Source organism: Somniosus microcephalus, chromosome 14 (genome assembly GCF_052327205.1).
Source record: "Somniosus microcephalus isolate GS21.2 chromosome 14, FLI_Smic_1.0, whole genome shotgun sequence".
NCBI lineage: Eukaryota > Metazoa > Chordata > Chondrichthyes > Squaliformes > Somniosidae > Somniosus > Somniosus microcephalus.
In genome coordinates this window covers 65,757,963-65,784,608 of record NC_141000.1, presented here as the reverse complement: position 1 = coordinate 65,784,608, position 26,646 = coordinate 65,757,963, and the positions used below count along the sequence as shown (strand labels likewise).

Below are 26,646 nucleotides of genomic sequence, written 5' to 3'. Positions count from 1 at the left end.
TTTACCCTGCACAGAAATTATAGTTATTACTTACTAAAGCACCACTGTAATATGGATTTTTTTTTTTTTTTATAAAAAGAATGTCAAGCTAGAAACTTATTTGCTTTTAGGTATTTTGCACTTGGTATTCTCTAATGTAAATGAAACATGAATAATGTCACTGTGACAGATAGAAACATAGAAGATAGGAGCAGGAGTAGGCCATTCGGCCCTTCGACCCTTCTCCGCCATTCAATGAGATCATGGCTGATCATCCAAATTCAGTACCCTGTCCCTGCCTGCTCCCCATATCCCTTGATCCCTTTAGCCTTAAGAAATATATCCAACTCTTTCTTGAATATATTTAATGAACTGGCCTCCACCGCCCTCTGTGGCAGAGAATTCCACAGGTTCACCACTCTCTGGGTGAAGAAATTCCTCCTCATTTCTGTCCTAAATGGCTTACCCCTTATCCTTAGACTGTGACCCCTGGTTCTGGACTCCCCGGCCATCAGAAACATCCTTCCTGCATCTAGTCTGTCCAGGCCTGACAGAATTTTATAGGTTTCGATGAGATCCCCTCTCATTCTTCTAAACTCCAGTGAGTATAAGCCCAATCGACACAATCGCTCCTCATACGTCATTCCTGCCATCCCAGGTATCAGCCTGGTGAATCTTTGCTGCACTCCTTCCATTGCAAGGACGTCCTTCCTTAGGTAAGGTGACCAAAACTGCACACAATACTCAAGGTGTGGTCTCACCAAGGCCCTGTACAACTGTAGCAAGACATCCTTGTTCCTGTACTCGAACCCTCTTGCTACGAAGGCCAACATACCATTTGCCTTCTTAACCGCCTGCTGCACCTGCACGCTTACCTTCAGCAACTGGTGCACAAGAACACCCAGGTCTCTTTGCACTTCCCCTTCTCCCAATCTATTGCCATTCAAATAATAATCTGCCTTCCTGTTTTTGCCACCAAAGTGGATAACCTCACATTTATCCACATTATAGTGCATTTGCCATGTTTCTGCCCAATCACCCAACCTGTCCAAATCGTACTGGAGTTTCACGACATCCTCCTCACAGCTTACCCTCCCACCCAGCTTTGTGTTGTCTGCAAATTTGGAGATATTACATCCAATTCCCTTGTCCAGATCATTAATATATATTGTGAACAGCTGGAGTCCTAGGACCGATTCTTGCAGTACCCCACTAGTCACTGCCTGCCACTCAGAAAACGACCCGTTTATTCCAACTCTTTGCTTTCTGTCCGCCAACCAGTTCTCTATCCAAGTCAATACCTTGCCCCCAATCCCATGTGCCTTAAGTTTGCACGCTAATCTCTTATGTGGGACCTTATCGAAAGCCTTCTGACAGTCCAAATACACCACATCCACTGGTTCTCCCTTATCTATTTTACCAGTTACATCCTCAAAAAATTCCAGTAGTAGATTAGTCAAGCATGATTTACCTTTTGTAAATCCATGTTGACTTTGTCCGATCCTGTCACTGCTTTCCAAGTGCTCTGCTATTACAGGTAGACTATCCTTTATCCACACTTCCGAAAACCGAAAACCAGCAATGCATCTACTATTTCTAGGGCCACTTCCTTAAGTACCCTGGGATATAGATTATCAGGCCCTGGGGACTTATCGGCCTTCAGTCCCATCAATTTTCCTAACACCATTTCCCAACAAATACTGATTTCTTTCAGTTCCACCCTTTCATCAGACCCTATGTTCCCCGGCATCTCTGGGAGGTTATTTGTGTCCTCCTTTGTGAAGACAGAACCAAAGTATGATAAAGTTCCCTCCCATTTCAGATCATTACAAGTACATTGCCTGTGGTGTTGTTCATGGTGTGAAGGCAGATCCCTCACCAAATCACATGCTCAGCCCACATCCTTTGAGTCTGTACCAGCACAGCTAACTAGGTTACAGAGGAGATATAGGGAAGTTAAATGCTAGATGAAATTAGGTGGGACACAAAGTAATAAACCGCTGGTCTGAAATAGGGTAGGGGACACCATCAGATTGCTGCTGTGAGATACAAGACCACTGGGTGTGCAATGACCCAGATTGCTGGAACCTGGTGCCATCCTTACACCAGGTCAAGGTGAATAAATGGCCAATAGAAGATTGGTGTAGACCAATCATTATATAGATGGCAGGACTGTCTGCATTAATTCTGTAGAGACTTTTTGGCAGTGTATTGGATAGTTCACCCAAGCAAAACATCAACAAATAGTTCTTGTTGGTCCCACAAGTGGGACCAGTGACGTACAGTCTACTCCCTTAAATTCAGCTGACTTTTGCACTAAGAATAATTCAAATTATCCAGCAATTCGAATACGTAAAGCAACTTCAAATTATCAAGAGTGGACTGTGCTGTTTCTCTGTTGGGGTGGGGGGGGGGGGGGGGGGGGGGGCAGTTATCTGACAGACTGAGCATCCATCCTGTTACAGATCATGAGAATCTCTACATTACATACCTTTGATGGGAAATTGTAGCTATGCCTAGCATTGTAACAACTTAAAAATTACTTCAGCGATTACTTTCTGGGGAAAAAATCATTTTTTGGAGGAGAGAATGCATAACCTATTTTGAGCTGAAGTGTTGGTTGGAGGTGGGGCAGTTTAGTTTGCATCTTTGTCCATAAGCAGCTCATCATCATCAGGTTGGGATTGAATGGCCAGACATCGCAGTCTTGTAATATGTTGATATATGTAAGGTTCCACTGCAAAGGGAGATGGTCTATTAACAGTGATTTCTACTGGTTCAGAGCGATCAGATCAGGTGGGCAGGATTATTATTTCTTGTGCATATCACAACAGTAGAAAGGTTCACTTTCCCTGCAGCAATGGTATCCCAGATATTATGCAGTTTCCTCTAGAATACAGGTTCTTAAATCTGAAAGGTAAAGTCCAACAGACTGATCATAATCCAATTCTGGGCTTTTCCATTTCTGCACATCCTACAACCAACCATTCACTTTAATAGGCAGAAAGTTGTGGGCTGGTGAGCACAGAAGCAGAATACACTGGCTGAAGTGTTTACCTACTGGAGATCCAGTTTTGCACTATTGGGAGACCAGTGGTGTTGCACTGCACAAGATTATTACTTTTACTACTTTATTAACGCATATATATTGGTATTGGACAAGATAAATCGTACATCTACATGCAATATATTTTGTTCTATGTTCAGAGGAGATACTTACACTAGCACAGGTTTCCCTGAAATCCTAGGATGCCTTATGACCTCGGCCACAGTATCTTTGGCTTCTTCTATTCGATCAACATCACTGGAGTCCACAACAAAAACAACACCAAAGGCCTCAGCATAATAGTTTTTCCAGATACCTCGGATTCTTTTCCCTCCTCCCAAATCAAAGATAGTGACTTCAAACTTGTCCTGTTTTAGATCAATTCTCGAAAAACCCACTGTAGGGGCTATATCTTCTGGAGATTCTGCGAAAGAAAAGAAACAAAACAAGATATATACATACTCATTGGGAGGGCAGAGACTGAGGACTGATATGGACGGTTACTGGAAAAATTTAACCCCCTCTAATATATTTGTCAATATTTTAAATCTATTTCTCTGGTACAGGACTGACTCCAAGTGGAGTCTTACATATAGTAAAACCAATTACAAATCACTGAATTCACATCCAAAGATACTATACATTAGAACAGATTTTCATCCCCCTTATCGGGCAGGAACCTGGGAGTATTGCTATGAAGATGGAAATGCAGAACTTACTGCCCCGTTCCTGCTGTCAAAGTGCCTGCTGCCATTTTGAGCGGGGCCTAGATTTAAAGGAATTGGATAAATATAAGCGACTGGAGCTCCTGCCAACAACAGGCAGGACCCTCATTAAAGAATGTAAATCTAGATCCTATTACATCAATAGAATCCCCATACCATTTCCATTCACTTAAGCATGGTGAATGCTCAGTGCTGGACCCATCCAGTAATACTGGGCATTGCAGCTCATTTCCAGTGATATTCAAGAGACACTCACTTGCAAATAGTCAGATCATTGATATCTATCTGGAGAGTTGAAGGAGCTTTTATGATGTTTTCTAGCTGAAATTGTGGGGTTTTTTTTGCATTTCAACCATCCTGTCAGGAGTGTGAGGTGCTTGCTTTACTGAAGGATGGGAGTGATATTGGCCACCCCTTAGTGGCTGTAGGAAGAGGCGGGGGGGGGGGGGGGGGGGCGGAAACAGGTGCAGCAGCAGCATCAGTTGGGGGTGCTTTAGGGAGCATCACATGGTCCTGCAAGGAGTTCAGGAAGGAGGACGACTCCTCACAGGCAGCCTTACCCTGGGTATAAGGTATACAGGATCAGATTGAGCTACCTGAACTTCAATGAGCAGTGTAAGAGGAGATGAAGATTCTCACAAGATGCAAGACCAGATATCTGCAGAATGCTGCAGCAGGAGGGAGACCGTAACTGGTACTGCATTGCTTGCGGCAGTTAAAGTGGCCACACACCTGAATTCGTATGCATCAGGGTCATTTCAAGCTGGAGACGTATGCAATACAAGTCAGGCCGCAGTGCATTCCTGCAAAAAGCAATTCACAGATGCACGATTTACCAGGTTTAAAGAATTCATCTTGTTTCCCATAGACTATAGCAGCCAGCAGGAAAGGGCTGTGGGTTTCACAGCCACTGCATGATGGCACTCTGCAATTATGGCAACCAGCGCGCAGACATGGCCATCAGGACTCCTGCTAATAAGCCCTACGTCTTCATGAACCGCAAGCGGTTTCACTCCCTTAACGTCCAGCTGGTATGTGACCACCGGCAGCGGTTCATGCAGATGAGTACTCACTTTCCAGGCAACTCTCTCGATGCCTACAACCTGTGGCAGTCCAGAACTTTGACAAGAGCTACATATCACAGGCTGGCTGTTAAGAGACGAGAGATATCTTCTTCTGGGCCTGCTGCAGCATCTGCCTTGGCACCTTCTGTCATCGGAAGGGAAAGAGGACCTGTCTTCGGGGCCTTGCTCGACCAGGACCTCCACTGCTGCACTAAATCTGGGAGCCCTTGCAGGAGGTATCTCAGACACAAAAGTTGAAAATTTAACACCAAAATTAATTCCAAGTTAAAGGACACCGCACTTTAAGAAGTGCAAGCTCATTTTAAATAGGCATCGGGCCAGCTGGAAATCCCACCCTCCAAAGCAGCAAGCTGCCAATCAACACTGCAAACATGCAGGTAGCTCACCTATGATATTTAAATGAGGCCAGACCATCAAGATGATCCAGCCAACATAAACATCGACACCACTGTATCTGAAAAACATCTTACCATTCTCTTGACTACTGCTGTGTCAGAAGAATCAACACTGCTCGCAGTTACATTATTACATTGTGGGGGAGGATTCGCAATTGTTGCGCTATTTAGAGAGATAGTAACTAAAACAATTTTCTTCAAGACCCTGGAAAAAAAATATAGCTTTTTCACAAAGGGTTTTCCATCCAATTTCTCCTCTAAGTATACAAACGAACAGATTCCCTTGAACAAAAATATCAGTTTAGGGGAGCAGAAAGTATTTCAATCTAAAATTCTCTTCTCTCACCACCCACTATCCCACCTCCACCATGAAGAATTTTAATTAAAAAAAATATAAAAAATAAAACCACTTAAAAATGTCTTCTTCCCTATAACAACTTGTATTTATATAGCACCTTTAACGTAGTAAAACGTCCCAAGGCGCTTCACAGGAGTGTTAGTCACCATCTAGAATCGGGGCAGAGGATATTTAAGAATAATATTAATAAATGTAATTAATTACATAGAATGGGAGATCAGGTGATGTGTTGCTGCTGCAATATGTGGGAGCTGGTGAACACCATTGATGCTCACGGTGATCACATTTGCAGTAAGTGTTGGCTGCTCGAGGAACTCCGGCTCCGTGTTGAAGAGCTGGAGTCCGAGCTTCAAACACTGAGACACATCAGGGAGGGGGAGAGTTACCTGGACTCTGTGTATCAGGAGGTAGTCACACCAATTAGATTAATTAATTCAGATGTAGTCTCTGGCCAGGGTCAGGATGGTGTGACTAGAAGTGAGGCAGATACGGGGATCCAGGAGGTAGTGTTGGAGGAGCCGCAGCCCTTGCACTTGTCCAACAGGTTCGAGGCTCTTACTCGCTGTGAGGATGGGAACAGGGACTGCGGGGAGGATGAGCAACCTGACCACAGCACCGTGGAGCAGGGGGCCATTCAAGTGGGGGGGAGTTAAAAGAAATGCTGTAGTGGTAGGGGATAGTATCGTTAGGGGGATAGATAGAGTTCTTTGCAGCCGAGAGCGAGAGTCCCGAAGGCTGTGTTGCCTGCGGTGCCAGGGTTAAGGACATCTCCTTTGGACTGGAGAGAAACTTGGAGGGGGAGGATCCAGTTGTCATGGTTCATGTTGGTACCAACGACATAGATAGGACAAGGAAGGAGGTTCTGCTGAGGGAGTTTGAGCAGCTAGGGGCCAAATTAAAAAGCAGAACCACAAGGGTAATAATCTCTGGATTATTACCTGAGCCACGAGCGAATTTGGCTAGGACAAATAAAATTAGAGAGTTAAATGCGTGGCTCAAAGACTGGTGTGGGAGAAATGGGTTTTGCTTCCTGGGACACTGGCACCAGTACTGGGGCAGGAGGGAGCTGTTCCGTTGGGACGGGCTTCACTTGGCCAGTCCTGGCAGATCATATAACTAGGGCTGTAGAGAGGGCTTTAAACTAACTAGTAGGGGGGAGGTTCCTAGAGAGCAAATAATAAAAATGACAACAGAGAAGGTCATAGACTTAGGTAGCAGTGGGGAAATTAAAAACCAGAGCGTGTCAGGAAGGGGCAGAAGGTATGGAGTAAAAGGTAAAGTAATAAAAAGGGCAAAAGCAGGAACTAAGTGTCACAAAACATCTTTGAAAGTTCTCTATCTGAATGCACGTAGCATTCGTAACAAAATAGACGAGTTAATGGCACAAATAACTACATATGGGTATGATCTTGTGGCCATTACAGAAACATGGCTGCAGGGTGACAATGCCTGGGAATTAAACATACCAGGTTATTTAACGATCAGGAAGGACAGGCAGGAAGGAAGGGGAGGTGGGGTGGCTATGTTAATAAAGGAAGGAATCACTGTAATACAGAGAAATGATATTGGGTCAAAAGATCAGGATAATGAAACAGTCTGGGTGGAGGTAAGGAATAATAAGGGGAAAAAAACACTAGTGGGCGTAGTCTATAGGCCTCCGAACAGTGGCAACTCTGTTGGACGGAGTATCAATCAGGAAGTAGTTGAGGCTTGTAATAAGGGAACAGCTATAATTATGGGGATTTTAACTATCATATTAATTGGACGAATCAAATTGGGCAGGGCTGTCTTGAGGATGAGTTCATTGAGTGTATTAGGGATGGGTTTCTTGAGCAGTATGTAACTGAACCGACCAGGGGGCAAGCAACCTTAGATCTGGTCCTGTGTAACGAGACAGGATTAATTAAAAATGTCCTAGCAAAGGACCCCCTTGGAATGAGTGACCATAACATGGTTGAATTCCATATTCAATTAGAGGGTGAGAAGGTTGGATCTCAAACAAGTGTGCTAAGCTTGAATAAAGGAGACTATGAAGGTATGAGAGCGGAATTGAGTAGAGTGGATTGGAAAATAGATTAAGGGGTAAGACGATACATGATCAGTGGTGTACATTTAAGGAGTTATTTTACAACTTCCAAAAAAAATATATTCCACTGAGAAGGGTGTAAAAGAAAAGGCAGCCATCCGTGGCTAAGTAAAGAAATTAAGGATAGTATTCGACTAAAAACAAGGGCATATAAGGTAGCCAAATCTAGTGGGAGGATAGAGGATTGGGAAAACTTTAAAAGACAGCAAAAAATAACAAAAAGATTGATTAAGAAAGGGAAGATAGATTATGAAAGGAAATTAGCAAAAAATATAAAAACAGATAGTAAGAGTTTTTATAGTTATATAAAAAGAAAAAGGGTGGCTAAAGTAAATGTTGGTCCCTTAGAGAATGAGACCGGGAAATTAATGGTGGGAAATATGGAGATGGCAAAAACACTGAATGAATATTTTACATCAGTTTCTACAGTAGGAGACACGAAGAATATCCCAACACTGGACAAACAGGGGGCTAAAGGGGGGGGGAGGAGCTAAACACGATCAAAATCACTAAGGAAGTGATACTCAGTAAAATAATGGGACTCAAGGCGGATAAATCACCTGGACCTGATGGCTTACATCCTAGGGTCTTGAGGGAAGTGGCGGTAGGGATTGTGGATGCATTGGTAATAATTTTCCAAAACTCCCTGGACTCGGCAAAGGTCCCAGCAGACTGGAAAGCTGCAAATGTAACACCCTTATTTAAAAAGGGCAGTAGACAGAAGGCTGGAAACTATAGACCGGTTAGCCTAACATCTGTGGTAGGTAAAATTTTGGAGTCCATTATTAAGGAGACAGTAACAGGACATTTGGATAATCATAATTTAATAGGACAAAGTCAGCATGGTTTTATGAAGGGGAAAGTCATGTTTGACAAATTTGCTGGAGTTCTTTGAGGAAGTAACATATAGGGTGGACAAAGGGCAACCAGTGGATGTAGTGTATTTAGACTTCCAAAAGGCATTTGACAAGGTGCCACACAAAAGATTATTGCTTAAGATAAAAAAATCACGGGATTGGGGGTAATATTCTGGCATGGATAGAGGATTGGCTATCTAACAGAAGGCAGAGAGTTGGGATAAATGGTTCATTCTCAGACTGGCAATCAGTAACTAGTGGTGTTCCGCAGGGGTCAGTGCTGGGTCCCCAACTCTTTACAATCTATATTAACGATTTGGAGGAGGGGACCGAGTGTAACATATCAAAGTTTGCAGATGATACTAAGATGGGAGGGAAAGTAGTGAGTGAGGAGGACATAAAAAACCTGCAAGGGGACATAGACAGGCTAAGTAAGTGGGCAGAGATTTGGCAGATGAAATACAATACTGGAAAGTGTGAGGTTATGTACTTTGGCAGGAAAAATCGTAGAGCAAGTTATTATCTTAATGGCAAGAAACTGGAAAGTACTGAAGTACAAAGGGATCTGGGGGTCCTGGTGCACGAAACTCAAAAGGTTAGTATGCAGGTGCAGCAAGTGATCAAGAAGGCCAATGGAATGTTGGCTTTCATTGCTAGGGGGATAGAATATAAAAATAGGGAGGTATTGCTTCAGTTGTACAAGGTATTGGTGAGACCGCACCTGGAATACTGCGTACAGTTTTGGTGTCCATACTTAAGAAAGGACATACTTGCTCTCGAGTCAGTACAAAGAAGGTTCACTCGGTTAATCCCGGGGATGAGCATATGAGGAGAGGTTGAGTAGATTGGGACCCTACTCATTGGTGTTCAGAAGAATGAGAGGCGATCTTATTGAAACATGTAAGATTGTGAAGGGGTTGGATCGGGTGGATGCGGGGAAGATGTTCCCGATGATGGGTGAAACTAGAACTAGGGGGCATAGTCTTAGAATAAGGGGCTGCTCTTTCAAAACTGAGATGAGGAGGAACTACTTCACTCAGAGGGTGGTAGGTCCATGGAATATGCTGCCCCAAAAAGCTGTAGAAGCTACATCATTACATAAATTTAAAACAGAAATAGACAGTTTCCTAGAAGTAAAAGGGAATTAAGGGTTACGGGGAGCGGGCAGGAATTTGGACATGAGTCTAGGTTCGGATCGGTCATGGCCCTGTGGGTAGCGGAGCGGGCCCAGGGGCCGTGTAGCCTGATCCTACTCCTATTTAGTGTGTCTAATTCTGTTAGATTCAGGAGATGGTTCTGTGATAGTGGATTGGCGGTTAGGATCAGATCAGCCATGATCTTATTGAATGGCGGAGCAGGCTCGAGGGGCCGATTGGCCGACTCCTGCTCCTATTTCTTATGTTCTTATGTTATAAGACAAATATTAGGCACCAAGCCACATAAGAAAAAATTAGGGCAGATGACCAAAAGCTTGGTCAAAGAGGTAGGTTTTAAGGAGTGTCTTAAAGGAGGAAAGAGGTGAAGAGGTGGAGGGAGTACCAGAGCTTAGGGCTTAGGCAGCTGAAGGCACGGCCACCAATGGTTGAGCAATTATAATCAGGGATACTCAAGAGGGCAAAATTAGAGGAGCGCAGATATCTCAGGGGGTGGGGGGGGGGGTGGGGGGGGGGGGGGGGGGGGGGGGGGGGGGCAGCTGAGTTTTAGATGACCTCAAGTTTATGTAGGGTAGAATGTGGGAGGCCAGCCAGGAGTGCGTTGGAATAATCAAGTCTAGAGGCAACAAAGGCATGGATGAGGGTCTCAGCAGTAGATGAGCTGTGTCAGGGGTGGAGCCAGGCAATGTTATGGAGGTGGAAATAGGCAGTCTTAGTTATAGAAAACATAGAAGATAGGAGCAGGAGTAGGCAATTCGGCCCCTCAAGCCTGTTCCACCATTTAATGAGATCATGGCTGATCATCCAAATTCAGTACCCCTGTCCCTGCTTTCTCCCCATACCCCTTGATCCCTTTAGCCTTCAGAAATATATCTAACTCCTTCTTGAATATATTTAATGAATTGGCCTCAACTGCCTTGTGTGGTAGAGAATTCCACAGGTTCACCACTCTCTGGGTGAAGAAATTCCTCCTCATCTCAGTCCTAAATGGTTTACCCCTTATCCTTAGACTGGTGACCCCTGGTTCTGGACTCCCCCCGCCATTGGGAACATCCTTCCTGCATCTAGTCTGTCTAGTCCTGTTAGAATTTTATAAGTTTCAATGAGATTCCCTCATATTCTAAACTCCAGCGAATATAAGCCTAATCGACCCAATCTCTCCTCATATGTCATTCCGGCCATCCCAGGCATCAATCTGGTGAATCTTCGCTGCACTCTCTCCATGGCAAGAACATCCTTCCTCAGATAAGGTGACCAAAACTGCACACAATACTCAAGGTGTGGTCTCACCAAGGCCCTGTACAATTGCAGCAAGACATCCTTGTTCCTGTACTCGAATCCTCTCACTATGAAGGCCAACATACCATTTGCCTTCTTAACCGCCTGCGGCACCTGCATCCTTACCTTCAGTGACTGGTGCACAAGGACACACAGGTCTCGTTGCACTTCCCCTTTTCCCAATCTATTGCCATTCAGATAATAATCTGCCTTCCTGTTTTTGTCACCGAAGTGGATAACCTCGCATTTATCCACATTATACTGTATCTGCCATGCATCTGCCCAATCACCCAACCTGTTCAAATCATACTGGAGTTTCTCTGCATCCTCCTCACAGCAGACACGCCCACCCAGCTTTGTGTCGTCTGCAAACTTGGAGATATTACATCTAGTTCCCTCGTCTAGATCATTTATATATATTGTGAATAGCTGGGGTCCTAGCACCGATCCCTGCAGTACCCCACTAGTCACTGCCTGCCACTCGGAAAAAGACCCGTTTATTCCAACACTTTGCTTCCTGTCTGCCAACCAGTTCTCTATCCAAGACAGTACCTTACCCCCAATCCCATGTGCTTTAACTTTGCACGCTAATCTCTTACGCACGACCTTATCGAAAGCCTTCTGAAAGTCCAAATACACCACATCCACTGGTTCTTCCTTATCTATTCTACCAGTTACATCCTCAAAGGTAAGTCAAGCATGATTTACCTTTTGTAAATCCATGTTGACTTTGTCCGATCCTGTCACTGTTTTCCAAGTGCTCTGCTATTACATCTATCTATCTATATAAACGGATACTTCTGTCGTCTGTCTGTCCTCACGTGTGCGTCTGTCCGGCTATGCGCTCGAAAGTTATAGAGCGTACCTACGCGTGCGTTACATCGAAAGAAAGCTTACTGTTCCAAAACGGTCGTAAGCGTATTGACGTTTCGGCCGGACGAAAATCGCGCCCACGGTATCCGAAAAACTTTCAAAATTCCGCTCATTAGCATCTCATTATCCGCTCATTAGCGATAGAGTGACCTCGAGGTCGACCAATCGTACGCCGGGTTCCTGGCACGTGCGGCCGGGCCCTCCTACAGTCGAGTGACGGGACGATTGACCAATCCTACGCTTCGGTGACCTGACGGTCGACCAATCGGTGCCTGTGTGGGCGGGCCTTATCGTTCTGAACCGAGGTGAGTCGCCGCCATCTTGATTCCAAACTTTTCATTTCTTTTTCCCGCTTTCTGCGTGTTTCTTTTCAAATCTACATTTCCAGCAAAAAAAAAGTTGCTTTTAAAACACAAATTGTTTTTAAAAAGAGTTAATTAATTTGTAAATCTTTTCTCTAACCTCTATAATTCTCCTGCCTTTCACTGTTTTTCCAGGCCCGGGGCCTAGGCTTCTCCAACTGCCAGCAGTGCAACTCCAGACCCAGGCTCCCAGCCTAGACAGAGACAAACACTGGCAGAGGGGAGAGGGTGTGCTGCCTCAGCTCCATTCCCAGGGTCAGTAGGTGGGGAGGCTTCATAAGCAACTGGGGTGGGTCGCAAGCCTCGAATAATAATCTGAAGATCCTGTGTTTGCAGCTGAGGAAATTGCTTCTGCTGACAGTCCCAGGTTAACGGCAGCCATCTTTGTCACGGAGGGCAAAATGTTTCAGTGCGACGCCATTTTGATTCAGTGTGTATCTTAGTACAGGAACAGAGTGTGGGTGGGGCTTCTGTGCTCCAAATCTGTGTCTGTGACAGACAATCGACTGTGTGGGCGGGGCCTAATCTTTCCAACTGAAAAGCAAGCGGTGGCCATTGTTTGTGATAAAACACACTGAGGTGAGCACCCCTTTTTTAATAAAAAGATTGGTGAGGTTGTAAAGTGTATGTTATAGAAAGATTTACCAAAAATGTTTTATAAGTACAGGAAACTTTGTGCTATCCGGAGGTGAGCTATCCGGCAATCTGGAGCCAGCGGCAAAAATCAGCAGCCGTTTTTTATTTTTTTTTTGCTTTTTTTGAACAGTCAAGCTGTGCAAGGTCCTGTAGCTATAGCAACAGCTTCAGCTACAGAGCTTTAGGGCCACACCCAGTGTTTAGAAGCGGTTGCTAAGCAACAGTGTTTGTTGTCAAATACGGAGATAAGAATCTCTGTATCTCTCAACATTAACTCTGGAGACGGTGGGTGCCGGATAGCACAAAGTTTCCTGTACTTTAAGTTTATCTCCCCCCCCTCCCTTTCCACCCCCCACCCCCCCGACACCCCACCCCCCTTCCCCCCTCACACCCCCATTCCCCCCCCCCACCCCCCACACACCCCCATCCCCCCCCCCCACCCCCCCTTCCACCCCCCATCCCCCCACACACACACCCTTCCACCCCCCTCCCCACCCCTTCCCCCCTCTCTCTCTTCCCCCCAGTCACTCTCTCTCTTCGCCCCCCCAGTCGCTCTCTCTCTTCCCCCCGCAGTCGCTCTCTCTCTTCCCCCCCAGTCGCTCTCTCTCTTCCCCCCCAGTCGCTCTCTCTCTTCCCCCCCAGTCGCTCTCTCTCTTCCCCCCCAGAATCGCTCTCTCTCTTCCCCCCCAGTCGCTCTCTCTCTTCCCCCCCCGTCGCTCTCTCTCTTCCCCCCGCAGTCGCTCGCTCTCTTCCCCCCCCAGTCGCTCGCTCTCTTCCCCCCCCAGTCGCTCTCTCTCTGCCCCCCCAGTCGCTCTCGTCGCGTCCCCCCCAGTCGCTCTCTCTCTTCCCCCCCCACAGTCGCTCGCTCTCTTCCCCCCCCCCCCGTCGCTCCCTCTCTTCCCCCCCCAGTCGCTCTCTCTCTTCCCCCCAAGTCGCTCTCTCTCTTTCCCCCCCCAGTCGCTCTCTCTCTTTCCCCCCCCAGTCGCTTCCTCTCTTCCCCCCCTCGTCCTCCCTCTCTTCCCCCCCCCCAGTCGCTCTCTCTCTTCCCCCCCCAGTCGCTCTCTCTCTTCCCCCCCCAGTCGCTCTCTCTTCCCCCCCGTCGCTCTCATCTTCCCCCCCAGTCGCGCCCTCTCTTCCCCCCCCAGTCGCTCCCCTCTCTTCCCCCCCCCAGTCGCTCCCTCTCTTCCCCCCCCGTCGCTCTCTCTCTTCCCCCCCAGTCGCTCTCTCTCTTTCCCCCCCCAGTCGCTTCCTCTCTTCCCCCCCCCCCAGTCGCTCTCTTCTCTTCCCCCCCGTCGCTCCCTCTCTTCCCCCCCCAGTTGCTTCCTCTCTTCCCCCAGTCGCTCTCTCTTCCCCCCCCAGTCGCTCTCTCTTCCCCCCCCAGTCGCTCTCTCTTCCCCCCCCAGTCCGCTCCCTCTCTTCCCCCCCCAGTCGCTCCCTCTCTTCCCCCCCCAGTCGCTCCCTCTCTTCCCCCCCAGTCGCTCCCTCTCTTCCCCCCCAGTCGCTCCCTCTCTTCCCCCCCCCAGTCGCTCCCTCTCTTCCCCCCAGTCACTCTCTCTCTTCCCCCCCCCAGTCGCTCCCTCTCTCCCCCCCCAGTCGCTTCCTCTCTTCCCCCCAGTCGCTCTCTCTTCCCCCCCCCAGTCGCTCTCTCTCTTCCCCCCCCAGTCGCTCCCTCTCTTCCCCCCAGTCGCTCTCTCTCTTCCCCCCCCCAGTCGCTCTCTCTCTTCCCCCCAGTCGCTCTCTTCTCTTCCCCCCCGTCGCTCCCTCTCTTCCCCCCCGTCGCTCTCTTCCCCCCCCCCCGTCGCTCTCTCTCTTCCCCCCCGTCGCTCCCTCTCTTCCCCCCCCAGTCGCTTCCTCTCTTCCCCCCCCAGTCGCTTCCTCTCTTCCCCCCAGTCGCTCTCTCTTCCCCCCCCCCAGTCGCTCTCTCTCTTCCCCCCCCCAGTCGCTCTCTCTTCCCCCCCCAGTCGCTCTCTCTTCCCCCCCCAGTCGCTCTCTCTTCCCCCCCCAGTCGCTCCTCTCTTCCCCCCCCAGTCGCTCCCTCTCTTCCCCCCCCGTCGCTCTCTCTCTTCCCCCCCCAGTCGCTCTCTCTCTTCCCCCCCCCCAGTCGCTCTCTCTCTTCCCCCCCCCAGTCGCTCTCTCTCTTCCCCCCCCCAGTCGCTCTCTCTCGCTTCCCCCCGTCGCTCTCATCGCTTCCCCCCCCGTCGCTCTCTCGCTTCCCCCCCCGTCGCTCCCTCTCTTCCCCCCCCAGTCGCTCTCTCTCTTCCCCCCGCAGTCGCTCTCTCTCTTCCCCCCGCAGTCGCTCGCTCTCTTCCCCCCCCCCAGTCGCTCCCTCTCTTCCCCCCCAGTCGCTCCCTCTCTTCCCCCCGCAGTCGCTCTCTCGCTTCCCCCCCCGTCGCTCTCTCGCTTCCCCCCGCAGTCGCTCTCTCGCTTCCCCCCGCAGTCGCTCTCTCGCTTCCCCCCGCAGTCGCTCTCTCGCTTCCCCCCGCAGTCGCTCTCTCGTCTCGCTTCCCCCCGCAGTCGCTCTCTCGCTTCCCCCCGCAGTCGCTCTCTCGCTTCCCCCCGCAGTCGCTCTCTCGCTTCCCCCCGCAGTCGCTCTCTCGCTTCCCCCCGCAGTCGCTCTCTCGCTTCCCCCCGCAGTCGCTCTCTCGCTTCCCCCCGCAGTCGCTCTCTCGCTTCCCCCCGCAGTCGCTCTCTCGCTTCCCCCCGCAGTCGCTCTCTCGCTTCCCCCCGCAGTCGCTCTCTCGCTTCCCCCCGCAGTCGCTCTCTCGCTTCCCCCCGCAGTCGCTCTCTCGCTTCCCCCCGCAGTCGCTCTCTCGCTTCCCCCCGCAGTCGCTCTCTCGCTTCCCCCCGCAGTCGCTCTCTCGCTTCCCCCCGCAGTCGCTCTCTCGCTTCCCCCCGCAGTCGCTCTCTCGCTTCCCCCCGCAGTCGCTCTCTCGCTTCCCCCCGCAGTCGCTCTCTCGCTTCCCCCCGCAGTCGCTCTCTCGCTTCCCCCCGCAGTCGCTCTCCTCGCTTCCCCCCGCAGTCGCTCTCTCGCTTCCCCCCGCAGTCGCTCTCTCGCTTCCCCCCGCAGTCGCTCTCTCGCTTCCCCCCGCAGTCGCTCTCTCGCTTCCCCCCGCAGTCGCTCTCTCGCTTCCCCCCGCAGTCGCTCTCTCGCTTCCCCCCGCAGTCGCAATCTCGCTTCCCCCCCCAGTCGCTCTCCGCTCGCTTCCCCCCCCAGTCGCTCCCTCTCTTCCCCCCCGTTGCTCTTTCTTCCCCCCCAGTCGCTCTCTCTCTTCCCCCCCCAATCGCTCTCTCGCTTCCCCCCGCAGTCGCTCTCTCGCTTCCCCCCGCAGTCGCTCTCTCGCTTCCCCCCGCAGTCGCTCTCTCGCTTCCCCCCCCCAGTCGCTCTCTCTCTTCCCCCCCCAGTCGCTCTCTCTCTTCCCCCCCCAGTCGCTCTCTCTCTTCCCCCCCAGTCGCTCTCTCTCTTCCCCCCCCCCAGTCGCGCTCTCTCTTCCCCCCCAGTCGCTCTCTCTCTTCCCCCCCCCCAGTCGCTCTCTCTCTTCCCCCCCCAGTCGCTCTCTCTCTTCCCCCCCCCAGTCGCTCTCTCTCTTCCCCCCCCCAGTCGCTCTCTCTCTTCCCCCCCAGTCGCTCTCTCTCTCTTCCCCCCCAGTCGCTCTCTCGCTTCCCCCCCCAGTCGCTCCCTCTCTTCCCCCCCGTCGCTCTCTTTCTTCCCCCCCCAGTCGCTCCCTCTCTTCCCCCCCGTCGCTCTCTTTCTTCCCCCCCCAGTCGCTCTCTCTCGCTTCCCCCCCAGTCGCTCCCTCTCGCTTCCCCCCCGTCGCTCACTTAAACCCCCAGTCGCTCTCTCTCTTCCCCCCCAGTCGCTCTCTCTCTTTCCCCCCCCAGTCGCTCTCTCTTCCCCCCGTCGCTCTCTCTTCCCCCCCGTCGCTCTCTCTTCCCCCCCCCAGTCGCTCACTTAAACCCCCAGTCGCTCTCTCTCTTCCCCCCCCAGTCACTCTCTCTTTCCCCCCCCCAGTCGCTCTCTCTTCCCCCCCCCAGTCGCTCTCTCTCTTCCGCCCCCCCGCAGTCGCTCTCTCTTCCGCCCCCCCCCAGTCGCTCCCTCTCTTCCCCCCCAGTCGCTCTCTCTTCCCCCCCCCCAGTCGCTCTCTCTTCCCCCCCCAGTCGCTCTCTCTTCCCCCCCCCAGTCGCTCTCTCTTCCACCCCCCCCAGTCGCTCTCTCTCTTCCCCCCCGTCGCTCTCTCTCTTCCCCCCCCCAGTCGCTCTCTCTTCCCCCCCAGTCGCTCTCTCTTCCCCCCCCAGTCGCTCTCTCTTCCCCCCCGTCGCTCTCTCTCTTCCCCCCCCCCCAGTCGCTCTCTCTTCCCCCCCCAGTCGCTCTCTCTCTTCCCCCCCCAGTCGCTCTCTCTTCCCCCCCCAGTCGCTCTCTCTTCCCCCCCCAGTCGCTCTCTCTCTTCCCCCCCCCCAGTCGCTCTCTCTTCCCCCCCCAGTCGCTCTCTCTCTTCCCCCCCCAGTCGCTCTCTCTTCCCCCCCCAGTTGCTCTCTCTTCCCCCCCAGTCGCTCTCTCTTCCCCCCCCGTCGCTCTCTCTTCCCCCCCCGTCGCTCTCTCTTCCCCCCCCGTCGCTCTCTCTCTTCCCCCCCCAGTCGCTCTCTCTCTCCCCCCCCCGTCGCTCTCTCTCTTCCCCCCCCAGTCGCTCTCTCTTCCCCCCCCAGTCGCTCTCTCTCTTCCCCCCCCCAGTCGCTCTCTCTCTTCCCCCCCCCAGTCGCTCTCTCTCTTCCCCCCCCCAGTCGCTCTCTCTCTTCCCCCCCAGTCGCTCTCTCTCTTCCCCCCCCCAGTCGCTCTCTCTTCCCCCCCAGTCGCTCTCTCTTCCCCCCCAGTCGCTCTCTCTCTTCCCCCCCAGTCGCTCTCTCTCTTCCCCCCCCAGTCGCTCTCTCTCTTCCCCCCCAGTCGCTCTCTCTTCCCCCCCAGTCGCTCTCTCTCTTCCCCCCCCAGTCGCTCTCTCTTCCCCCCCCCAGTCGCTCTCTCTCTTCCCCCCCAGTCGCTCTCTCTTCCCCCCCCCAGTCGCTCTCTCTCTTCCCCCCGTCGCTCTCTCTCTTCCCCCCCAGTCGCTCTCTCTCTTCCCCCCCAGTCGCTCTCTCTCTTCCCCCCCCAGTCGCTCTCTCTTCCCCCCCCCCAGTCGCTCTCTCTCTTCCCCCCCAGTCGCTCTCTCTTCCCCCCCCCCCCCAGTCGCTCTCTCTTCCCCCCCCCAGTCGCTCTCTCTCTTCCGCCCCCCCGCAGTCGCCCTCTCTTCCGCCCCCCCCCAGTCGCTCCCTCTCTTCCCCCCCAGTCGCTCTCTCTTCCCCCCCCCCAGTCGCTCTCTCTTCCCCCCCCCCAGTCGCTCTCTCTTCCCCCCCCCAGTCGCTCTCTCTTCCACCCCCCCCCAGTCGCTCTCTCTCTTCCCCCCCGTCGCTCTCTCTCTTCCCCCCCCAGTCGCTCTCTCTTCCCCCCCCAGTCGCTCTCTCTTCCCCCCCCCAGTCGCTCTCTCTCTTCCCCCCCGTCGCTCTCTCTCTTCCCCCCCCCGGTCGCTCTCTCTCTTCCCCCCCCAGTCGCTCTCTCTTCCCCCCCAGTTGCTCTCTCTTCCCCCCCCAGTCGCTCTCTCTCTTCCCCCCCCGTCGCTCTCTCTTCCCCCCCCAGTCGCTCTCTCTCTCCCCCCCCGTCGCTCTCTCTCTTCCCCCCCCAGTCGCTCTCTCTTCCCCCCCCAGTCGCTCTCTCTCTTCCCCCCCCCAGTCGCTCTCTCTCTTCCCCCCCCCAGTCGCTCTCTCTCTTCCCCCCCAGTCGCTCTCTCTCTTCCCCCCCCAGTCGCTCTCTCTTCCCCCCCAGTCGCTCTCTCTCTTCCCCCCCCAGTCGCTCTCTCTCTTCCCCCCCCAGTCGCTCTCTCTTCCCCCCCAGTCGCTCTCTCTCTTCCCCCCCCGTCGCTCTCTCTCTTCCCCCCCCAGTCGCTCTCTCTTCCCCCCCCCAGTCGCTCTCTCTCTTCCCCCCCAGTCGCTCTCTCTTCCCCCCCCCAGTCGCTCTCTCTCTTCCCCCCGTCGCTCTCTCTCTTCCCCCCCAGTCGCTCTCTCTCTTCCCCCCCAGTCGCTCTCTCTCTTCCCCCCCAGTCGCTCTCTCTCTTCCCCCCCCAGTCGCTCTCTCTCTTCCCCCCCCAGTCGCTCTCTCTCTTCCCCCCCCAGTCGCTCTGTCTCTTCCCCCCCGTCGCTCTCTCTCTTCCCCCCCCGCAGTCGCTCTCTCTCTTCCGCCCCCCCCAGTCGCTCTCTCTCTTCCGCCCCCCCCCAGTCGCTCTCTCTCTTCCGCCCCCCCCAGTCGCTCTCTCTCTTCCGCCCCCCCCACAGTCGCTCTCTCTCTTCCGCCCCCCCCCCCACAGTCGCTCTCTCTCTTTCCGCCCCCCCCCCACAGTCGCTCTCTCTCTTTCCCCCCCCCCCCCCCACAGTCGCTCTCTCTCTCTTCCAACAACAACATGCCCTCGAAAAAGCCTCGGCACCACCGGGCACCCCAGCTAGTATATATATAAAAGGATACTTCTGTCTGTCATTCCATCTGTCTTTCTGTCTGTCTGTCTTGATTTAACTCGAAAGTTATAGAGCGTACCTACACGTGCGTTACGTCGAAAGAAAGCTGACAATTCCAGAACCGTCCTAAGCGTATTTACGTTTCGGCCGGACAAAAATTGCGCCCGCGGTATCCAAAAAACGTTCAACATTCCGCTCATTAGCATCTCATTATCCGCTCATTAGCGACTGAGTGACCTCGAGGTCGACCAATCGTACGCCGGGTTCCTGGCGCGTGCGGTGCTCTCTCCTAGTCGAGTGACGGGACGATTGACCAATCCTACGCTTTGGTGACCTGACGGTCGACCAATCGGTGCATGTGTGGGCGGGCCTTATCGTTCTGAACCGAGGTGAGTCGCCGCCATCTTGATTCTAAACTTTTCATTTCTTTTTCCCGCTTTCTGCGTGTTTCTTTTCAAATCTACATTTCCAGCAAAAAAAAAGTTGCTTTTAAAACACAAATTGTTTTTTAAAAAAAAGTTAATTAATTTGTAAATCTTTTCTCTAACCTCTATAATTCTTCTCCTACCTTTCACCATTTTTCCAGGCCCGGGGCCTAGGCTTCTCCAACTGCCAGCAGTGCAACTCTAGACCCAGGCTCCCGGCCTAGGCAGAGACAAACACTGGCAGAGGGGAGAGGGTGTGCTGCCTCAGCTCCATTCCCAGGGTCAGTAGGTGGGGAGGCTTCATAAGCAACTGGGGTAGGTCGCAAGCCCCGAATAATAATCTGAAGATCCTGTGTTTGCAGCTGAGGAAATTTCTTCTGCTGACAGCCCCAGATTAACGGCAGCCATCTTTGTCAAGGAGGGCGAAAAGTTTCAGTGCGACGCCATTTTGATTCAGTGTGTAACAGAGTGCCTGCGCGGCCATCTTAGTACAGGAACAGAGAGTGGGTGGGGCTTCTGTGCTCCAAATCGGGTCCTGGTGACCGAGACAGACAATCGACTGTGTGGGCGGGGCCTAATCTTTCCAACTGAAAAGCAAGCGGCGGCCATTGTTTGTGGTACAACACTGAGAGGTGAGGACCACTTTTTTAATAAAAAGATTGGTGAGGTTGTAAAGTGGATGTTATAGAAAGATTTACCAAAAATGTTTTATAAGTACAGGAAACTTTGTGCTATCCGGAGGTGAGCTATCCGGCAATCTGCAGCCACCACAAAAATCAGCAGCCGTTTTTTATTCTTTGTTTGTTTATTTTCCTTTGTTTGAACAGTCAAGCTGGGCAAGGTCTGTAGCTATAGCAACAGCTTCAGCTGCAGAGCTTTAGGGCCACACCCGAAGCTGTTGCTAAGCAACAGTGTTTGCTGTCAAATACGGAGATAAGAATCTCCGTATCTCTCAACATTAACTCTGGAGAGTAGGGCAGTTTTAAGGCAAGGCAGCAGCTCGGTCCCGTGGGTGCCGGATAGCACAAAGTTTCCTGTACTTTAAGTATATCTCCCTCCACCACCCCCCTTCCCCCCCCCACACCCCCCCCTTCCCCCCCCCCACACCCCCCACTTCCCCCCCCCACACCCCACCATCCCCCCCCACACCCCCTCCACATCCTTCCCCCCACCCCCCCTACCCCCCTCCTTCCCCCCAGCCCCCCTACCACCCCCTCCCTCTTCCCCCTCCCTCCCTTCTTCCCCCCTCCCTTCTTCCCCCCCTCCCCTCCCTCTTCCCCCCTCTTCCCCCCTCATCCCTCCCCTCCTCTTCCCCTCCCTCTCCTCTTCCCCCTCCCTCCCTCTCTCTCCTCTTCCCCCTCCCTCCCTCTCTCTCCTCTTCCCCCTCCCTCCCTCGCTCTCCTCTTCCCCCCTCCCTCTCCTCTTCCCCCTCCCTCTCCTCTTCCTCCCCCCCTCTTCTCCCCCCTCCCTACCTCCCTCTTCTTCCCCCCTCCTTCCGTCCCCCTCCCCCCTCTTCCCCCTCCCTCCTCTTCCCCCCCCACCACCTCCCTCCCCACCTCCCTCTTCCCCCCTCCCTCCACCTCCCTCCCCACCTCCCTCTTCCCCCCTCCCTCCTCTTCCCCCCCCACCCCCTCCCTCCATCCCTATGTTCTATGGGAGGTTATTTGTGTCCTCCTTTGTGAAGACAGAACCAAAGTATGTATTTGATTGGTCTGCCATTTCTTGGTTCCCCATTATAAATTCCCCTGATTCTGACTGCAAGGGACCTACGCTTGACTTCAACAATTTTTTCTCTTCACATATCTATAGAAGCTTTTACAGTCAGTTTTTATGTTCCCTGAAAGCTTACGCTCATATTCTATTTTCCCCCTCTAAATTAATCCCTTTGTCCTCCTTTGCAGAATCCTAAACTGCTCCCAATCCTCAGATTTGCTGCTTTCTCTGGCCAAATTATATGTCCTCTCCTTGGATCTTATGCTATCCCTAATTTCCCTTGTTCGCCACGGTTGATTTGCCTTTTTTGTTTTATTTTTATGCCAAGCAGGGATGAACAAATTCTGTAGTTCATCCATGCAATCTTTAAATGTTTGCCATTGCCTATCCACCGCCAACCCTTTAAGTAATGTTCCCCAATCCATCCTAACCAACTCGTGCCTCATACCATCATAGTTTCCTTTATTTAAATTCAGTACCCTAGTCTCTGAGTCAACTACTTCACTCTCCATTTTAATGAAGAATTCTATCATATTATGATCGCTCCTCCCAAAGGGGCCTCGCACAACAAGTTGCTAATTAATCCTTTCTCATTACATAATACCCAGTCTAAAATGGCCTGATCTCTAGTTGGTTCCTCGACATTTTGGTCCAGGAAACCATCCCCTATACACTCTAGGAATTCCTCCTCCACAGTATTGTTACTAATTTGGTTAGCCCAATCTATATGTAGATTAAAAAGTCACCCATGATGACTGCTGTGCCGTTATTGCACGCATCTCTAATTTCCCATTTAATGCCACCCCCAACCTCAGCATTACTCTTTGGGGGTCTGTATACAGCTCCCACTAACATTTTCTGCCCCATGGTATTTCTCAGCTCTACACATACAGATTCTACATCATCAGAGCTAATAGCCTTCCTTACTATTGTGTTAATCTCCTCTTCAAACAGCAATGCACCCCACCTCCTTTTCCTTTTTTCCTGTCCTTTCTGAATATTGAATACTCCTGGATGTTGAATTCCCAGTCTGGGCACCCTGGAGCCATGTCTCTGTAATCCCAATTATATCATATCCGTTTACATCTATTTGCGCAGCTAATTCATCCACCTTATTACGAATGCTCCTCGCATTAAGACACAAAGGGGCAAAAATTGGGTGAGTAGCACCACCTGTTAGCGCCTAAAGAGGCAGTCAGTGGCTGTAGCGCCACTGGGTGCGCCTCCCGCGATATTCAGCAGGGGCGCTAATGGTGGCGTTAGCCTGTTGCGCTGCGCCGCCACCGATGACGTCATCGGTGTGCGCAGCGCCCCATTAGCGATATTTGGTAGCGAACGCCGTTGTAGTGCCGTTTGCTACCCGCGCCCGGTTCACGGGGCCTTGCTGTGCCGACAGCGGCGCAAGTTAAGGTGGAGGTGCGGGGCGACCGCCTGCCAGCACCTCCGTCCCCGGCCTCCTGGCGCCACCCCCCCCCCCCCCCCCCCCCCGCGGCATTGCCGACTGTTTCCCGAGAGCCCGGCACTTCTCCTCGGTGCCGGGCTCTTTTGCCGGCACTCGCGATCGGGGATCGCGCTGTTGCAGGCCCCTCCCCCTTAACAATGGGAGGAAGGCCTGCAGTACCGCAGCGTGCCGTGCCGCAGCGTGTGGCGCTGCGGCACGTTGCGCTGCGATATTCAGTTTCAGCGCCCTAAGAGGGACGCGGAGCGCCTCGAGCCTCGCCCAGTGTCCCTTGAGGGTTTCTGAAACTGAATTTCTGGCGATCGGTATTACTCCCAACGCTGCGCAAAAATCAGTGCCCAGGCGAACTTGGCGCTTCAACCCAATTTCTAGGCCAAAAGCCTTCAGGCTTGATTTTTTTAACACTCTTAGTCCTTTTAGAATTATTATTTACACCCTTGATTTCTCTGCCTTCCACGTTTGCTTTTCTTCTTCCTATCTTTTGTTTCTATCCTTGCTTCCCGTTCTCTGACTCCCTGCACAGGTTCCCAACCCCCTGCCATTTTAGTTTAAACCCTCCCCAACAGCACTAGCAAACACTCCCCCTAGGACATCGGTTACGGTCCCGCCCAGGTGCAAACTGTCCAGTTTGTACTGGTCCCACCTCCCCCAGAACCGGTTCTAATGTCCCAGGAATTTGAATCCCTCCCCCTTTGCACCATTCCTCTAGCCACTTATTCATCTGAAATATCCTTCTATTTCTACTCTGACTAGCACGTGGCACTGGTAGCAATCCTGAGATTACTACCTTTGAGGTCCTATTTTTTAAATTTACCTCCTAACTTCCTATATTCAGCTTTTAGGACCTCATCCCAGTTTATACCTATATCAATGGTCCCTATATGCACCGCGACAACTGGCTGTTCACGCTCCCCCTCCAGAATGCCCTGCAGCCGCTCCGAGACATCCTTGAACCTTGCACCAGGGAGGCAACATACCATCCTGGAGTCTCGTTTGCGGCCACAGAAACGCCTATTTATTCCCCTTATAATAGAATTCCTATCACTATAGCTCTCCCGCTTTTTTTCCTCCCGTCCTGTGCAGCAGGACCACCCACGGTGCCAGGAAGTTGGCTGCTGCTGCCTTCCCCAGATACGCCATCTCCCTCAACAATATCCAAAATGGTATATCTGTTTGAAAGGGGGATGGCCACAAGGGACCCCTGCACTACCTGCCTGCGCCTACTACTCTGCCTGGCGGTCACCCATTCCCTTCCTGCCTGTGCAGCCTTTGCCTGCGGTGTGACCAACTCCTTAAACGTGCTATCCACGATGTCCTCAGCATCGCGAATGCTTCAGTATGTATCCATTAGCAGCTCCAGCGCCGCAATGCAGTCTGCCAGTAGCTGCAGCTAGATACACTTCCCGCACACATGGTCATCAGGGACACAGGAAGTGTCCCTGATTTCCCACATAGTGCAGGAGGAGCATGCCATGGGGCCAAGCTGTGCTGCCATGACTTAACCTTTAATTAATTCAAATTAAATTAAATCAAATCAATACCACTAATTACACTACAATTAAATGATATACTCAAGGGCTCTTGTTTACAAGCACTCCCAGCTACACAACAGAGACCCTAGAAACTATAAACCACATGCCGCGGATGTGTGATCAGAAGCTCATTTCAGGGTCAGATATGACACCAAGGTTTGAACAGTGTGGTTCAGCCTCCGACAGATGCCAGGAAGAGGGCTGGAGTAGGTGGCTAGGGAACGGAGTTTGTGGTGGGGACCGAAGACAATGGCTTCGGTATTCCCAATATTTAGTTGGAGAAAATTTCTGCTCACCCAGTACTGGATGTCAGATAAGCAATCTGACAATTTAGAGACCATGGAGGAGTCGAGAGATGTGGTGGTGAGGTAGAGCTGGGTGTCGTCAGCGTACATGTGGAAACTGACGCCGTGTTTTCGGATGATGCCGCCAAGGGGCAGCATGTAGATGAGAAATAGGAGGGGCCCAAGGGTAGATCCTTGGGGGACCCCAGAGGCAACGATCCGGGAGCGGGAAGAGAAGCCGTTGCAGGTGATTCTCTGGCTACGATTAGATAGATAAGAATGGAACCAGGCGAGTGCAGTCCCACTCAGCTGGACAATGGTGGAGAGGTGTTGGAGGAGGATGGAGTGGTCAACCGTGTCAAAGGCTGCAAACAGGTCGAGAAGGATGAGGAGGGATAGTTTACCTTTGTTACAGTCACAAAGGATGTCATTTGCGACTTTGATGAGCCGTTTCGGTACTGTGGCAAGGGCGGAAACATGATTGGACGGATTCAAACATGGAGTTCCAGGAAAGATGGGCAATGATTTGGGAGGTGACAACACATTCAAGGAATTCGGCGAGGAAAGGGAAGTAGAAGATGGGGCGGTAGTTTGCAAAGACGGAGGGGTCAAGGGCTGGTTTTTGGAGGAGAGGGGTGATGGTGGCAGATTTGAAGGAGAGGGGGACAGTACTTGAGGAGAGAGAACCGTTAATAATATCAGCTAACATGGGAGCCAGAAAAGGAAGATGGGTGGTCAGCAGTTTAGTGGGAATAGGGTCGTGAGGGCCGGAAGTGGGTCTCATGGACAAGATGAGCATGGGGAGGTCAAGAGGGGAGATTGGAGAGAAACTGGAGAAAGATGAGAGTTCAGGGCTGGGGCAGGGGGGAACCTTAGAGGAAGTTTGGCCCAGTGGGCTCGGGGAAATGGCAGAGGCAGCTGATCGGATGGTCTCAATCTTGGAGACAAAGAAGTCCATGAGCTCCTCGCACTTGTTATTGTAAGAGATATTCCCATTTGTTGAAAAGCAGGCTGCTGGTGGTGAATCTCCCAGTCCCATAAAACCCACCTGGACAATATTTCCAGCTGGCCTGTCTTTGATCAGCAGTCATTATAGTAAGCAGGAATGGCAACCTTTCTGACTAAAAAGATCAGTACCTGGCTACAGAGATCAATACCAACTAAGATTAAGGACCCCTTTAAAGTATGGAAATGTCAGCATTTAAATTAATTTCTAAATGTATTCACTAAAAGAGACACAAATATATGAACTCAGAGTTAGGCAGCACTTTCAAAAACTCTCGTCACCAGCCCATAACATTCTCCTCATTCATGTTCATGAACAGAAAATTATGGTCATTCTAACAAGTCATCTGCTGCATGAGAGGTCAGGTCAGTGGAATGGGGTCTTGGAAAGTTTCACCTTCATATCTTATTTCCTTCTCCATCCCACCTCCTTCAATTTTCTTTACTCCTGAATATGATATTTCATATTAGGGTGCAATTCCATGGCACCAGCTACATCCAATATCTTGCTCAAACAGACCAGATTGCCGAGTCCAATTGTTATGCAGTGGCCACTGGCTGAAAGGTGTGTATTGTGTGGTTGCTGGCTGAAAAGAGGACTGGGCTCAACTGTGATACCCCAATGCTCAATACTTGCCGATTAAGCTTACACATGAAGGTAACATGTTTGATAAGGCCAAGTTTTCTTACTTGGGAGCAATGCCAGCACTATAAGATTTGAATGGTCTAATTAAATTTTATAAACTAGAAGCTTACAGGAGCCATAACTTCCTGTTAGACAAGATTTCATGTTGATACCTACAACCATCACAGAGATTTACAAAAAGTTAAAGTTTTGGTGGATCACCAGAGATCTCTTACCT

General features: G+C 51.5%; 1 protein-coding gene across 2 annotated transcripts in view; it reads right to left on the bottom strand.

Moving 5' to 3' along the window:
- arl13b (ADP-ribosylation factor-like 13b) overlaps positions 1–26,646 on the bottom strand; it is a 163,630-nt gene that overhangs the window by 108,576 nt on the left and 28,408 nt on the right. For both annotated transcript variants that reach the window (XM_086006595.1, XM_086006596.1), the window contains exon 4: positions 3,200–3,449. In XM_086006595.1, the coding sequence (XP_085862721.1) occupies positions 3,200–3,449 (250 nt within the window). The remainder of the gene's footprint in view (positions 1–3,199; positions 3,450–26,646) is intronic.